This window comes from Columba livia, chromosome 10, assembly GCF_036013475.1.
Source record: "Columba livia isolate bColLiv1 breed racing homer chromosome 10, bColLiv1.pat.W.v2, whole genome shotgun sequence".
Classification (NCBI taxonomy): Eukaryota; Metazoa; Chordata; class Aves; order Columbiformes; family Columbidae; genus Columba; species Columba livia.
Genome location: NC_088611.1, coordinates 20,185,414 through 20,202,256, shown reverse-complemented (window position 1 = coordinate 20,202,256; position 16,843 = coordinate 20,185,414). Strand labels below are relative to the sequence as shown.

Below are 16,843 nucleotides of genomic sequence, written 5' to 3'. Positions count from 1 at the left end.
CCACAGGACCAGGACTGTCACCTCATGGAAGAACGAGTTTCCCACAGCTGGCACAGCTCAAGGATTCTGCAGCAACCTGCAAAGGGAGAATTAAAGGGGTAAGGCTGATCCCACCACCCCGTTGCGGGGACCCGGCCAACACGGCGGATGTGAATTCAGATGCAATCAGGCAAAGGACTCTGCTCGGGTCAGTGTTGAGACACCCAGGAGGTGCGTTTTATTGCAAAGAAAACAAAACCACAACCCTGTCGCTTCCAGGGCCAGACACAAGTGTTTCCAAGTGTTCTAGGGCAGCAGCGCCGAGCCGCAGCCAGTTCAGGTCCAGCAGGAACAAGGGCGGTGACAAGAACAGCTGGCAGCCCAGATGAGCCCATGAGGCTCTGGCGAGCCAGCACGGATGAAGGTGGTTGTCATCTCTGCCTGTTGGAGCTGCCCCAAGCCCTCTGTGAAGGACAGATGTGCTCCTGCAAAGGCGGACGGGAACAGACAATCTGCCAACAGCACTGGGTGCAGTGGGATCCTGCTGCGATGCTCCCAGGCCATACTGCAGTAATCCATACAAAAAAGTACCTCTGTTTGATGCTACATCCTTTGCCTGGTGGGATCCTTGAGGTGGGATCTCAAACTGTATTCTCAACCAGCACACCGTACTCCACAGCAGTTACCAGGTCACTTCTCGTCCTTTCTTTACACCCCACATACCACGAGGCTGTCTGCAGGATGCAAAGTCCTAAGCATGTGTTGGACTCTGTGTTACAGATGGTGTTCTAGACATTCAGGAGTAATTTGCAGCTTGGACATCTCAGATCACATCTGGCCACCATCCTGCAGAGACTGAGAGCCCCTCTGATCTCAGCCACACCATCGCCACGTTCCCTGGGGCACAGAGCTCCTTGCGCCTTATACTCTCTTTGAAGAACCATCTCAATTTCAAACCAGAGCCTCTGCTTTCTGTCCGTGCTCCCCGGGAGGAAAGGGGGCAGGTGGAGGAGAAAACAGATAGAGCTGAGACCTTGTATTGCTACCCGGGGCCTCTAGAGCAGTGACTCCAGGGACCATCCCGTCTCATTGCGTTGCAGATGGGGATGTCCTCGCACAAACCATCCCTGACATGCCCTCTGCTCACAGGCAAGTCCAGCAGCCCTCCATGAATTAAGCAGGTGATATTCCCAAGCAGGGCACAGGAAACCCAGAGCTGAGAGGGAGGGATAGAAAAGTCCTTTTTTCTTCATTTTTCGTCTCCAACTCCCAGCAGCCACCAGGTGTCAGTGCGATCAAACGTTTGGCAGATGGAATTACAGTGAAGTCCTAAGAGGTGGAAAAAGAGTTTTCCAGGACCCACCTTGTGTCCCGTATCTGCTCCGTCGCCTGGCACACCGCTCCGCGAAGAACAGCTTTGACAGTTTTTTGTTAAAAAGAAGTTTAACTACATTAAGGTGATAGAAAAGCTTCCCGTTACAAATCGTACAACAAAAGTTTCTGTTCCTCTTGAAATCCTCCCTCTGCAGAGCTGGAAGCCCAAGCACTGAACAAGAGAGTAAAACGGGCTCTCGGCAGCCTCTCCACAGCTCTCCCAGCCCGCAGGTCCCCGGACACGACCCATCTCTGCCAGGCTGGTGGGAGAGGGACAACAGTGCAATCGACTTAACAAGATCAGCCTAGTGCAAAACAAATGATACAGAGAAAAAACAAACGGTAAAGGTATTAAAAGTTTCACCAGACTACAATGAAATGCTATTAACCAGTAGATTCCTGGAGCTAAACCGAGATCATACAGCCAGGTGCACCCTGTCAGAGACAGCAGAAAATCGTTCGCAGCCTCGTGACGGCCACCCTTAGACACAGTCAATATCGCCTGGATGTTCCAGACGTACAAGACAGTCTCTGGAAAGCTTTCAGGCCATAGGAGGCCAGAAAAGTAAATCAGAGAACTTGCTAGCTTATTAATAAACCTGCGCAGCCCCCTTGGTTTCTCTAACGTTTGAAGACTCCACACTAGGTGGGGAGGTGCTGAGCCCAGGCAGAAGCGTTGCCCTACCAGCACCTTGCTGTTTCTCTAAATTAGTGGAGAGAAAATGGGGCAGCAAAGCAGCTCCCAGCAATGAAGTACAATGAAGTGTTTTGTGGGTGAACTGATTCACATCTGATGGGTGGCATTATATTTTTAATAGCCACTGGGCATTAAAAACATATTTGATGAGGATTATTGGAATTAGAAACATTTACACAGTGAAACTGCCTAAAGGCCACAGCCATGCCAGGCCCCGCTATGCTAAGTGCTATATGAACTCAAATTTTAACTCCATGCTTTAATTTACTCACTGTATCATAACAACAACTTGCATTTAATCTTGCGAGCCCCAAAGTGCCATGGACACAGGCACGGAACTCGTGCAGTTTCACTGCACAGACCCATCCGACTCAGCGAGGGGTGGCCAGAGAAGGGCCACACGTGGCTGCCCACGTACAGGGACTGTCCCCCATCATCAGCTGCTGGGGCAGGAGAGGGAAACTCCTCTGAGCATCTCTGCAGCCCTACCAACAACATACAAATGGAGACGATGGTCACCATCTCCTACATAACATGGGGAAAGGTATGGAGGGTAAAACCACTGAAAACTCGAATCTGGATAGGAAACCAAAGGCTTGAAACCTTTCCTGAACCACTAATAGACTGATATCAACACGATCCTATATTGAGGCGACCCGCGATTCAGTCTGTATGCAAAGCGCTATGCAAAATGGAACAACAGACTCTTGTACCTTGACTTTAGGCACTCACATTAAGGATGAACATGCTAAAAATATCTATACGTACAGGGATAGATTTACAGGCTGCGTATCTGGGGTCTTTCTGTACAAAGGTTCCCTTAAAGACCAAATGCGAAGCTGCATCTCGCAGTAAGCAAGCACGCAGATCACCGAACAGAGAGGAATTCTGTTGCCTCTGACCGAAGCAAGTCCCTCAATCCCTTGATGACAGGAAAAACAAATGCTCTAGAATTTCAGGCTTGACAGTAGTTCCGAGTCTGGGTTTAGGCAGGGCTAGCGAATGATTAGGCATATTCACGTGCCTTTTATCACACATCCTTAGGGAGCTGCAGCCTCAAAGTTGCCAGAGGCATGCCTGAGAAACGTTCGTTGGGGAGCTCTTAGATCTGATTCTCATCTCATCTGAACCGGCTTTTACACTTGCTTAAATGCAGTGATTTTAAAGATGTCACCCCGATTTATACCTATGGGACATTAAACACTTCCCTCCCTTCAGGGCAGGATGCTGAAAAGGACCTGAAAATTATCTGAGTTTTTACTTTCCTCCCTGTTTGAAAAGTCTCACATGGTCTTTACATTTACGTCAAAAAGGCCAACTGAAACCAAGCTACCCTGGAAAATGGAACACGAGTGGAGAAGGCCTGCCAGTCTAAACCAGATTCAGACAAAAGATACTTTGCTGCTGATTGCACAGGCTGTTGCATTGAAGAGGCAGGTAAATGCCCTTTTTGAGCAACTCTCCAACCTAAAGCGAATTTCCGGCTAAGATGCTGCACCATGGCACCGAATGCACTGCTATCAGGCAAGCAAGGGTAAAGTGCTCAAAATCTGCAAACTCAGCTTTGAGCTGTGGAGCTCAAAAAGGGAATGGGGCTGTTTGCAGTTGGAGGGAGGAAATGAGATGACAGCAGGATGTTTTCCTTAGATGCAAACATCAGCCTGGCTAATTAGCAGTTGAGTGCTAGAGCACTAAAAAGAAAGGAAAAAAAATATATATATGTTTTCACAGGTGGAATGCAAACTCTGCTCAGGACATTAACTGAGACTTGGCTCCTCTCCATCCAGAATGGACAGGTTTTACTGCACCTGCAGGGTCTGAACATGGTCTCAAGGTCAGAATCTGGCCGCCGTAGCTCCAGCTGGACTCCCAAAGTCAATTTACCCCAAAAAACTGGACTCTTGGTGGCGGACTTGGCCTCACCGCCTTGCTCCTCACGCCCAGCCACTACCAGAGAGCTACAGTAAGTGCATTTAAAGGTGATGAAAGCATTGGTGCTACTGATAGGAACACACACACAGAGACCTACACACCCACCCCTCCCGCTCCCCTCTGGTCCAGCGATTGTCCTGGTTCCAAGCCTCAGACGTGGGCTCAGGACTTCTAGTGGGAAAACTTGCCCAAAGACTTGACCCATCCCAAGCCTTTAAGAAGTTCCTGAGAAGCCACCTGATCCCGTGGTCCACCAGTCAGGATAGGAGAGAGACAAGCATATTTAAGGGGTGGTTCCCTCTCTTCTTTTCCTAAAGATGCGTGTCTTCCTCAAATACATCCACGTCCTCGCTCGCCTGCTTATTGATCAGGACATCCCAGCTGTCGGGGCCATTGATGGTGTTGCCACCGTTCACGCTCGGCTTCTTCTCCTGCATTTCCGACTGGCTGTCACTGGCCACGTCCAAGGTGGGGTTGTCATGGCAGCCGTTCTCAACAAAGCGCAGCTCCTCGCCGTGCGACTGCAAAGGACGAGAGGAACACAAATGGAGACAAAGGAGGACAGGTCTCAACGCTGCAGAGAAGCACAACCGGACAAGGTTGTGAGGGTCACCGATGACATTGCAGGGTCAGTGGGAAAAGGTAAATTTACTCCCAGCCCAGCCCTTGCAGTGGGAATGAGCCGTCCTGAGCACAGCAAGAGATGGGTTTGCATCCCTCTTATGCCCAAATAGGCTCCCTTGCTGCACCAGGAATGTATCCCACTATGTTCAGTGGAAAACAATCTCCCTTTTAGCTTTCCAGTCCCATCTGTCCTGAGGGACAAGAGTCCAGCCACCTTCCTCACCTGTTCAGCATTCACTCACCACATTCTTCATCTTGGGCAGGCGTCTCTGCCAGCAGTTGTAGATGAGCCCCAGCACAATGATGATGGCGCAGATGGAGCCGATAATCACCAGTACCACAAAGAGTTTCCCGTAATCGCTGCGTGTCTGGTTGGGGTGCGACTGGCAGCTTGTTGTGGTTGAGTAATTCTGGATGCCGATCTGGAAGGAAGAAAGGGGTATGCTAAATCCCCTGGCCTGCAGACAGGTGGGATCCGGGTCAGACTTTCCAGGAGCATCACTGTGGGCAGAGGAACTAAAAGCCGGGGTGGGCAGTCAGGATGTTCACTGTCTGACAGGACTAGAAGGCATCTGACTAAATTTAACACCATCTTCCATGAAAGCTGATATGTCAGCAAATGACAGTAGGCACAATCTTACCTTGATCACCTGCACAAGGACCAGACCAATGTGCAAGACAAGGAGGATTTAATGGGAGAAATCACCCAACAGTACCCAAAACAAACCATGGACCATTGATGGGTGCTGAGGCTTTGGTGACTGAGAATGAAACCATAATAAACAGGTTTCTATTAAAGCTTTGGTCCTAAGAGTGCACAGTGGTCTTTCAAATGTCTTGAAAGCAGACAGCTGCCTGCTGATTCCAAAAGCTGCCTTAGAAATGGGTCCCCTGCGGTTATCAGCAAACAAAGCTGGTTGGTCCCAGCGATTCCACAGATCTCAAACAGGTTACCTATAAATTCAAAAGCAAGTATCACAGGTGTAAGAAAATATCCTTCCTCCTTCTCCCAAGCTTGTGCTAGCACAAGGTCAGTGTTTCATTATTGATGGAGCTAGAGGCAGGTGGCAAGGCTGCTCTGGTAGGATGCACGTTAACGTAGGGTCACAGCTGCACAAAGAAGTCAAACCTTGCACTGACGCGAATCCTTCTTTCTGGACAGTTCTAGCTGCTGATACTTCAGTCACGCAATTTCTAGATGGTTGGCTTTTTGCACTTTCTCTAGTGTAAGCCAATCAATACAGCATTGAGCACTTAATTCGCTTTGTCTAACTGCACCAGTTTGTTAGGTCGGGGAAAAAACAGAGAGCAGAGAATCAGGAAGGCCATAGCCCAACTCTGCTGCTGTGGTCAGCAGAGTTACTCCAGTAGTGTAAAAAACACAAGCAGAATCAGGCCCTGGGTGTCTACATATCCTGTAGGCCTAAGGAGCAAAGTCAGAGGTCATGGGACTAACTTGTCCTCATCTCTATCCTCTTCCAAGGTGTCCATGGTGAGAGGAGAATATGTGAGGGCAAGAGGCAGCTGGCAGTGGAACACGGCATCTACCACCTCTGGTGTCTGCCTGCCCTTGCACAGGCAGTTGTCTAAAGGAGTGAAATGCAGACCTGGGGATTGCAGGAAGGTGTGTGAACGTGTCCCATCTAGTATAGGCACCTCTCCCACCTCCTTCAGCAAAGCCTGAGCTACTGAGAGCAGCCAGTGGATGTAAATCAGTTGTAGGGTGAGCAGGACCGACCCTGGGGCTCTGCAGCACCCACATCGCCACAGGCAATAGCATAGAAGGGATGAGACCAAGTAACCCAACAACATCTATGTGCCTAAAGCAGCTTCACAATCAAGCCAGAAAAGCAAGGAGGGGATAACCCACAGCTATGCTCTTAATAGGAGCAGACATTTGATGGCCTGGCAACTACTGGAGAGGGGAGAAGGGAGTTTGCCAAGTGTCTGACTCATCTGTTTGCCTGCTGTGGGTTCAGCACTCGGCTAGAATGAGATATACTCCCAGCTTTCAAACTGCTTAATTGTATAGCTAGTCTTAACAAACGGATGCAGCTGGACAGGCTCTTACCTCAGCTAAGCTCCTCTTAACATCCCCCAGTGCCATGAGAACATCTTTTGTAGGGATGACACCTGTAGAGAAGGAGAGATCAGTACTGCTCGCAGTTCAGGTTAGCTCAGATAGATAGAATCAGAAAATCATTTTGGTTGGAAAAGACCTTTAAGGTCATCAAGTCCAACCATTAACTCAACACTACCAATCCACCTCTAACTCATGTCCCTGAGAACCTCATCTACACATGTTTTGAACCCCTCCAGGGATAGTGACTCCACCACTGCCCTGGGCAGCCTGTTCCAATGCCCGACAGCCCTTTCCAGGAAGAAATTTTTCCTAATATCAAATCTAAACCTCCCCTGGCACAACTTGAGGCCATTTCCTCTTGTCCTCTCACAAGAGGCAAAGTGCAGAAGACAGAGCTTTGCGCAAGTGGTGAAGGACAAGCTAGAAGGAAGACATGAAGAAAAAGATTGTCCTCAGCCCTCCTCCATCCCCCAAGTCCAGTTAACACTGGGAGCTGGTGGGATTGCAATGGACTGGAAAGCAGAAGCTTCTTCCAACATGGTTGAGCACCCCCATTTGAGAGCACCTTAAACACACCCTCCCCCATCACGAGAAGGCTCCTTCTCCCAGCACTTACCCTGTTCCCCTGCCAGTGTCATTAGCAAGTGCTTGTCGTTCTCATTGGGTTTGCTCAGAGAGATCAGCCAGCGGTCCTGCAGCCCGTCCGCCTGTCTGGAGAAGGCATCTTCCACCAGTGCCAACAGCTGGGGACCCCTCTCCAGCCGAAACTCCTCCTGCCACCGGAAAGGGACCTTGGTGAGTGCATGGAGGGAACAGGGCAGATGTAGCACAGAGACCCCTGAACCAGCTGTGCCCACAAGCCAGCAATGCTAAAGCTGGTGCAATGCTCCCCCGTGCCCCAGGCTGGACCCACACACATCTCCTGACACACCAGACCAAGATATGACGAAGAAATTGTTGCCCTGAGGGTGGTGAGAGCCTGGCCCAGGTTGGCCAGAGAGGTGGTGGATGAACCATCCCTGGAGACATCCCAGGCCAGGCTGGACGGGGCTCTGAGCAACCTGAGCTGGTGAAGATGTCCCTGCTCATGGCAGGGGGGGCACTGGATGAACTCTGAAGGTCCCTCACAACCCCAACTATTTTGTGATCCTGTGATTCTACAACCCTCCTCCTGGGCCCCTGTGGCCACCATACACCCCGGACCGTGCCAGGTCCAGCTGCCCCATCGCACAGGGATCCTGCAGTGATGTTATCGGCCGAGACAAGGCGGAGGCAGCCGGGCTCCCCCGCAGCCAGCGCAGGGTCAGCGGGTGCCGCTCAGCCTGACGAGCTCCAGCCATCCCTTGGCGGGCTACTCTGCCGCTTCCTCACTCCTGTGTTTCTATTCTTATCTCCGGTTGCCATGCCAACCTGAAGGCCACACAGATGATTAATAAAATGGAGAGCTCTTGTTGCCATGGCGATTTGAAGCACTCAGGGCAGGCACAGGCCTGTGCCGAAAATGGCCTAATTGGAAAAGACACCGATGACTGGGGCTTGGATCACAAGGGCCCGGCGGTGTCTGGTCTCATCAGGTCAGGGTTTTGGCACGGAGGCAGCAAGGACAGTGAGGAGCCCGCGGCTCCGTTTTGGGGATGCAGAGCAAGGGGGAGCAGGAGGAGGAGAGAGAGAGATGTTTCTAGCGATGGGGAAAGCAGAGGTTGCAGAGCACTGATAAATTCTACCTAGTGGGGAAAAAGGAGCTGAGAAGGAGGCCTGAACGCACATCAGGTCACCTCCTGAGGTGCAGCCAGGTCAGATCCCACTGTCCTCACCTGGGCAAAATTCCCCGGTATAATGAATGGGAGATGTGCCCAGAGAAAGACTGAAGTGAGTGCTTTGCCCATAGCCCATTAGGAAGATAAATGGGCTGCCAGTTTAACCCAGCGATACAGACACCATCCCTGCAGCAGGGAGAAGCCTGGCACGATGAACAATACTAAAACTTAAGCTGCAGCCCTCTGGAATGGACTAAATATCCTGTGTCCCTCAGCTTTTAGGTCGGAGTTGGCACCACACCGGGTCATCAAAACATAAGAAATATGTGAGGAATTCCCATTTACACTCATTTAAACTAAAGAACTTGCAATGCAGATTGTCCCTCACAACCCTGGGAATCCAAACAGCACAGGGCTTGGATACAGAAATCAGAAAACAGGGAGGGGCAGAGGGTGGGTGAGTTATCCAAACCAAGCCCATTACCATGGGTAGGAAACAAAGTGCGGCAACACCAGTGGAAAGGAGAAGAGCTTGATTCCAGCTTCAGCCATGCAAGGTGGCAATGGGAGGCAGGGAACAAAGCGATGTTCATGTTAAATATGTATGTTGACCAGTGTCCCTTTGAATAAGTGGGAGGACAGCAAAAATCATTCGCTGGGAAATATGTTTTGAAACATGAAATCAAGTAGAAAAACAGTTCAGTCCTGCCTATCCCAGGGCTCTGTCTTCTTTCAGCAAAGCAGAACTGAGGATTCAACAGCAAAGACACAATTTGGTCAAGAAACATCTGCACATCTGCTTTTCAGTTCTCGCCCTTCCAGGGGTTTAAACAACACAAGTGCAAGTGACCATAGGAAGGAAACTACTATGCGTTACAAAATTAACCAGCATTTAAACCCCACAGAGATGGGAGGAAGCGCCATGGGGACTGGGGCATGGAGGCAACGGGGCAGCAGGACTCCGGTTTTCAAGGACTGATTTTCTGAGTTGCAGTTGCGAACCACTGGAGGCTTTTAAGTATCTCTGTTAAGAGCAAACTGGTTTGCCTGCATCAGGACAAAAGAGACTAACTTTTCATCTGCCCTGAAAGCTGTCAGTGTGCTTTATTGGGTATAGGAATTCCCCTGGTTTCCCTGTGCCCAAAAAGTTCACCTTGGGAAAACCAAACCAAACCAAACCCTAAAAACCCACTAAAATCACAACTCACCAGTGGTGGCAATAGGTCAGTGCCACAGAACCACCCTGCAGTAACGAAACCAGGCAGGAGCCCCAGGAAGCGAGAGGGGAGACACGCGAGGCCAGAGCAGGGGCCCCCAGTGAAACATTTCAGTCTCGGGCTGTCAAGCTCGTAATCATTTCTTAGTATTATGAAAGGCACCTTGACCCCAGGCCTTTCACAATTGGTTTTAAAGTGCCCAGCAGAGGTGAACAAGCCCTTTTACCAGGGATCCACACGGGGCTCTGGGCTCGTGAATTAACTGCAGCTTTATAGGGATGGATGGACAGGCACTGGATTAACAGAGCGTGGCTGGTTAACAGACCCAGATAACACACAAGATAACAGGATGGGGAGAAGAGGCACTTAAGGAAGATTTAGTGACAGCTGCTTGACACTGAACCATTCACACTGCAAATGGGGAGTCCTTATTCCTCTGAGCCACCAGAGAAACGTGACTATATCCTGGAAGGAAGGAAAAGAAAGAGAGAGAAGGAGAATCGCTCTGCAATCCTGCCACGTTTCCTACCAGTAAGGGGTGCAACGCTAAAAACTCCCATGTCTCATGACAATCCAGGTACTGAGTGGCACAGACCAGCAGCCAGCAGTTAGTCCAAAATGGGACTGACATGTGCTAGACTTTGAGCAAAATCATCTCTCCCCTCCCACACTTTCCCCATTTGGAGAACAGGAATATTTCTGTCCTCCTCCCCTTCTCTCCACAGCCTCTACAGGGACTTTGAGATTTAGTGCTTTTACCATGTTCTGTAGTGAAAGCAGACAGCAGGACCTGTGTCTGCCTCCACATCTCTCGGCACTATTCTCCACATGCCATCAAATCTCTTTGGGCTGACTTACACAGTCAACGTTATCCGACATATTCAGGATGATGTAGTTTTTCCCCGCAAGGTTGCTCCAGTCTTTGCAGATCACCTGGAGAGACAAGACATAAAGACAGCTGGGTTTGGGTAGCAGATGCAGCTCTCCTGCTGAAAGCATCATGTATACAAGGGACAGGAGCAAGGGGCAGTGCCACACTCCAGAGAAGTGCCTCTCCAAGGACATAACTGTCCTCTAAACATTAAGGAGGATTCACTATTTCAGTGTTCGCACATGGGGCAGGGACAAGGTGCTGTGCCAGCCTGCCAAAGCCCAGCTTACCTTCCAGCTCTATCTAGACTCCAGGAGGACTCAGGTACTCAGTGGAAAGCTCTCCAGCCTTCAGCCTCACCCTGAGTGTGAGCAGCACTTAACACAAAACTTGAAACCAAGAGCCTCTGTGGTCCTTAAGCAAACCGGGCAGCACTTTGCAGGCAGGATTGGACACACAGAGGGACTAAGTCACTTGCTCGGGCTCCTGAGTACCGTGGGCCAGAAAGCACAATTAAAAGCTTTCCCTGGTACTTTCTCAGCAGCCAGCTACTGCTGGTTTGCTGGATTCAGGAACTGCAGCTCACCTCACACCTCCATTCTCATGGGCCCTCCTGGACCAGCATCCTCCCGGATCGCTGTGCCCCGCTCCACCTGCTCTGCATCTGGCCCCTGCAGGCAGCAGCAGCAAAAATAGCATCTCCTTCTCGCTCCCTCTCCAGAAATCCTCGGGGTCATTTTTGTCCTGACACTTCCAATAATGCAGGCAGAGGAAACAAGGAGCTTTTGCTGCTGTGTGTGCCCCAGAGGGCAGGTGTTTATTAGAAGCAGGATTTTGAGCAGCAGCTCGCTGAGGAAGATGTGAGGGGGCAGGGCTTTCAGCAAGGACGACAGATATCCTTAAGAAGAGCTGTGAAATACTGTCCCCAAAATTTGGTTTTGGCTGGATGAACAGAAAAAGCTATTCAGACACAGGGGGACGGCTAAAGCTAAGGGGTTAAACACCCCCTTAAGAGAGAAGGACCCAAATATCTCCACTGCAACCTCCCACTCTGCTCCCAGTGGTACCTGTGCTGAGTCCCAGGGCAGCTCTGTCGGCAGCACGGCCACGCGGGCGTCCCCAGCCTGAGGTGACAAGCTCCGCTCTGCTGCCACCGTCTCCGTGGCTGCCTCGGTGTCATTCCAGATGGGATCCAGCGCAGGCTCGTCAACCCTGTCCCATGGAGACGCAGAAGTCGCCGTGTGCTGCTCACTGCCAGAAAGAGTCTGGGTGTCTGGGGAGCTGCCTCCAGGAAAGGGTGTCCCCACAGGCGTTTCCACTGTCTGCTCCATTCCAGTTAGTGCTGTGGGCTCCAGCATCTCCCACCACACCGTAGTCTCCAAGACCTCCTCTCTGGCCGAATGCTCTTCCCCACCAGCCTCCACTGTGGTCTCTACAGGTTCTGCTCTTGTGGTAGTCACAGTCAGCTCCAAATCTGCTCCCTCAACAGCCCACGTGTCCGCAGCTGTCACCTCAAAGGGCTCTTCTGAAACACTGGGAGACCTTGCAGCAACAGTAGGAGAAAAAATAGAGGACATAGGCAGAAGACCCGGCCCCATGCTGCTCCCAAGGTCTGAGCCTGGAGGAACAGAGTCCTCTTCTTGCCCTCCTACGGCTGCCTCAGTCGCAACACCTGGCCTGGCAGAGGCTGTGGAAAACAGAAGGGAGGAGGAGTCCTCTTGGCCCACGGGTTCAGCAGATGTAACCTCAGGCCCGGAGGTCTGGAGATTTTCCACTCCTCCCCTGGAGTGGTCTATGGGGAGCAGCCCCTCCTCTTCCTCCAGCGTGCTGGAGAAAGGTCTGTGCAAGTCAGGCTCAACAAATTCTGCTGGCGGCTGGACAGTGGCTGTTTCCCAGTTGTCTTTCACCTGTGTCCCATTCCCTTTCAGCAGGGCCTTCTGAGATGCAGATGGAAAGCTGTAATCTAAAAAGAGATCCAAGAGACTTCATGTCACATCCCGAGTCACCGTGAGCTCTGAAAGGCAGAGCGCTGTGTCCAGGCACAGACGGGATCAAACGGCAGAGACCCTCTAAGAACAGGTAGCCTGCCACCAAAAAAACCCCAACAATCTGACAAGTGCAGTGCAGCCTTCTGCACTTCCCCAGCTCCCTTTCCCAACCCAAGGAACCCACCTTCCCTAGGGATAATTCACATGTTCATGCCCCCGACTCCCTTCTGTCCTGAAGGTTTTTTCGCAGATGTGCCAGCCAGGAGACCTGCAAAGAACAGCTTTGGTACCCGGCATCTCCGAGGTGAGGTTCTGAGTGTTAGGAATTAAGCTGGGACCCAGGGATTAATTTCACATGGGACTCAGAAAGATGCTGCTAGCCGCAGTCAGCCACACGTTAAACAAGAAATACGAGGGAAGAGACACAACAGCACAGCAAAGCAAATCCTGCTCCCTGGCACACCCAAGTAATACCACCAAACTGACCTGGGCATCTTCAGTTTGTTCAACACTACAAACATCTGCACTACGAGTTTTCTCTGTCATTAAAGAACAGTTTTGCTGCAGGGAAACAGGAGGCAAATCTGACTCCCCTTCCTCCAACTTCAGCCCCTGGTGGTTCTGTGTCTCTGACCATGAATGCACATGATGTTGCTACAAAAATGTAGACGCCAAAGGAGAAAGATGCACCTCCCAGTTGTCAGGGCGGACCAGGCAGTGGCTTCTTCTGGAAGCCCAGGAAAAGCTGGGATGCCAGGAAAAGGAGAGTATGTGTCAGATCAGACACATTAAGCTCAGAACGGCAGCCATAAATCCACCAGCCACAAATCAACCTTCATCTTTCTTGGGAAACTGCCTATATGGAGGAACTCTGTTTCAGGAGCCTGAATCTCAGTTAACTCCCTTTCTCCCTAGACGAGCACAGCACATATTCTGAGTGAGAAAGGGAAGGAATAGGATCCCTCCACAGACAGAAACGAGCACCCTGCCCCATCTATGGTTATTGTTATTAAGGAAGCGACTGTCTAAAACCCCCAAGCCCACATCTCTCCTGCCTGCCAAAGCAGATGCCTGAGCACAGTGGGCAGCAGCTGCCTGGACGCCTTCCAGAGCAGATCCGCACAAGGAATCTCCAGGCATCCCCGACTCCAATCCATCGCTTGCTGCTGCTGGAGCGGGCATGAGCTCCCATGTCAGCACAGACATCCATGGCCATGGATATTCCCTGGCACCCAGGGTTGCCCATGCTGCTCCTGCACGCTCCTCCCCATCCCTCCGGAGCAAACAACACTGCTCCCTCCACCCCAAGGAGGTGCAAAGATGCTTCTGTTCAGCTGGCAAGTGGCTTCCCCAAGCCACAGCTCATCCCCTTCCTGCTGTCAGCAGCTCCATCCAGTTGCTGCACAAAGAGAAGCATGATCCAGCTGCTCACCTTCGGGGTTGTGATGTGGTGACTTGTCACCCCGTTCTGGCTGCAAACAGGCCACTGAGATCTACCGGCCACCGCAGGGAGAAGCGATGTCTGCATTGCCCCTGGGTTTTAATAGAGACCCATCCTGGCAGCCCACCTGTCACCCTGAGTCCTGCCCTTTGCATCTCCCAGCAGACCGAGGTCTGGGTTGCACAGACTCGTTTCCCTCACCTGGGGAGATTGTTTGCCCTGGGAGAGGTGAATGTGAGCTCCAAACCTCTGCAAGAGCTGCCATATAGGTGATGTCCTGCTTCCTCTGAAATCAATACCAAAACTTCGCTGACATGAAAAGGGCCAGGGCTCGGCACCGTGCCAAAGCACAATTCCCCTGCCAGACATTTAATTCATTACATCTCTGCTTCTCCTTCATTCAGAAGAACCCGTCTCAGTTACTGCCCTACAAGGTTCCCTACCCTGTATTTGCCACTATGAGCTATTTAAAGCAACTGTGACAGCTCAGAAAAAGGGTGACCCTCATTGTTTTTAGTACATATAACCCAACCATAAGGTCTTTATTGGATTAAACTGGAAGATCATGTTAACCAGTGATTGAATTACTGATAACTAGAAGGCACTGTAATAAAGACAAGAACATTCCTGGGCTCCCACCACAACCAGACAGACTGATAACGACGTTCATGCTAAAGCACCTGCCAACTTTGGGGAGTCCAAGGTGCATTCTACTTGCTTCTTAAAACGCAGCCAGGTCTGAGGCGGTATCTGCTTGCTGTTTTGCAGCATAGAGCAGTGAGGCTTCCTGCAAAAAGGCACACTCCATCTGATTGAAACTGCAGGGGATTTCGGAGAGGCAAAATGCAATTACTGGTGCTGGAACTGAGCCAGTTGGGGCTAATATCCTCATCTTCCAGAAGCGCGAGGAGAAGTTACTATCTGCAACTCCAAGACAGACAAAAGAGGTCATGGCTAAAAGAGCGAGCCAGGGCAGCAAAATCGTTAGGTCTCATTATACTTGGAATTTGCTTCAGGTGCAGACAGGACACCAGGTGCTACAGCTGTTCCCAAATAGCCCCACGTCTCTTTTCCTGCTCAGTGTCTGAGCTGCAACAAGGCTAAAATAAGCCACCCTCACCCAAATAATGAGTCGCTTGAGGATAGCTGCGCCAGAATAACACTACGTGTGGAGAAACCCTCTTTGTCACAGGTCAGCTTTTGTTGAGATGGCTTGTCCCAAGATAGATCACCCAACGTGTCCGTGGACACTAAACCAGGGCATAAACAAGAAGCAACCCAGGAGCTGAGCTCAGGCAGGGGCTGCTCAGCGCTAAGCTGCTTATGTAGACAGTCTTTACCAGGTGCTTCATTTCATTAATGCTTGGGTTGAAGATGGTATTAAGAACTTCAGATTTGCTGTCAGTCTGGATGAAGAGGAAGCAGATTTCGGTAAGGCTGAGTGATGCCGGGATCTTTCCGGCCAGAAGCAAGTAATTCATCACAGAAGGGAAGTGAATCACGCTATCAGAGAAGAGTTGGGGGTGGAAGATATTTTATCCCGTTAGCTGGTCAGAAAACTTATTTTCCTTTGAATACAGTCCTTCTAACTGACCTGTCCTGCTACCCTTCATCTTAGCTCTCCTGGCAATCTCTTCTGCTAATTACTATGAATAATTAAAAGCTTACAATTCCCCCCCCCTCAAAGCACCACATGCCATCCTGGTGACTCACCAACCTATAAGACTGGATTTGATAGCTCCCTGGACAGTCATGCCTTGGTCTTCAAAGGCACAACCTTGGAGTTAAATGAGCAGATCCTGGCTGTGACAAAGCGAGCTTCATGCCAGCCCCATCATCCCACTGAAGATGTGAGGGACTCCGGTCCTTGGAGTCTCAGGTGTTGGGAGGCAGAGGAGAGAGATTAAATTTTTTCATTCACCAGACATTCATGAGTCTTGCCCCAGTTTTTGGGAGCCTGCACTTGCCAGCAATTAATGATGAGGCTGCCTCAACCTAGAGCATACACTGGAAGAGGAACATGAGTGGCGCTGTATCTGATTGGGTCAAAGGAGAACATTGAGGCGTGCAAACCAGGGACCGCTCCAGGATGGATACACCACCATATAACTCTTCCACTAAAAACAGGGACTCAAAGGAACACGCAGCCCTAATGACTCTCATTTTCTCCTCCTAAAGCTAGAAGAGATGTGGCATCTGTTGCCCAGGCAATGAGTGTGACAGTAGGAAACATTGGGGATTAGAAGCCTCCAGGGAAAACAAGATGGGGAAGGTGAGAAGAATGGAGAAGAGGACAAGAAGGGCCAGATGTGAGTCCCTGCAGGTCCACTCTATCTTCAGGGTTGATCTGTGGCTCAGGCTAATTTGATGCCACAGCTGAAACAAAGCGGCCAAACCCAAACTACAACCTGAAGAGCTTCTGGGTTCCCTGGAAGCCTGAAGGCAGGGGGATGCAGAAGTAACAGGTTCACAGCTCCACTGAACTGCCTCTCAGCTGAAGCACGAGCCACAGGCTGCTTCTTTCCATAAGGATACGGCACCCACGTTCCCACCAGACCTCATCCATCTCTTCCAGATGCGGCTCCGTGGGGTAGCAGCTGCGCACGGGTTAGCAAGGACGCAGGCGTGCGCTTCTGTGTATGCTCAGACAGAAAGACACAAATCTCAGGGCCCTTCCACAGGCTGGTGATCGCTGATGTCAATATAGATTTACTGTTCCATAGCATAAATCAGGAAAAGCACATTATTCCGGAAAAACAGAGCCCTGGGCTGAGCTGTGCTCTGCCAGTGGGAGTTTGTTCTCACTTTCTAATGGACTAACAGGTGGCCTTAGATGCCACATGTTTTCCAGAAATATGTTTAAAGGATGTTTGAGTGCAC

At 50.7% G+C, this 16,843-nt stretch overlaps 1 protein-coding gene across 1 annotated transcript in view; it reads right to left on the bottom strand.

Annotated features, from left to right (window-relative positions):
* Nucleotides 1-188: 188 nt before the first annotated feature.
* PODXL2 (podocalyxin like 2) overlaps nt 189-16,843 on the bottom strand; it is a 30,349-nt gene continuing 13,694 nt past the window's right edge. Inside the window, exons 3-8 of the mRNA XM_065075671.1 lie at nt 11,602-12,497; nt 10,522-10,596; nt 7,306-7,462; nt 6,678-6,739; nt 4,849-5,028; nt 189-4,503 (exon numbers count right to left, since the gene is read on the bottom strand). Coding sequence (XP_064931743.1) covers nt 4,294-4,503; nt 4,849-5,028; nt 6,678-6,739; nt 7,306-7,462; nt 10,522-10,596; nt 11,602-12,497 — 1,580 coding nt within the window. The 3' untranslated portion in view covers nt 189-4,293. The remainder of the gene's footprint in view (nt 4,504-4,848; nt 5,029-6,677; nt 6,740-7,305; nt 7,463-10,521; nt 10,597-11,601; nt 12,498-16,843) is intronic.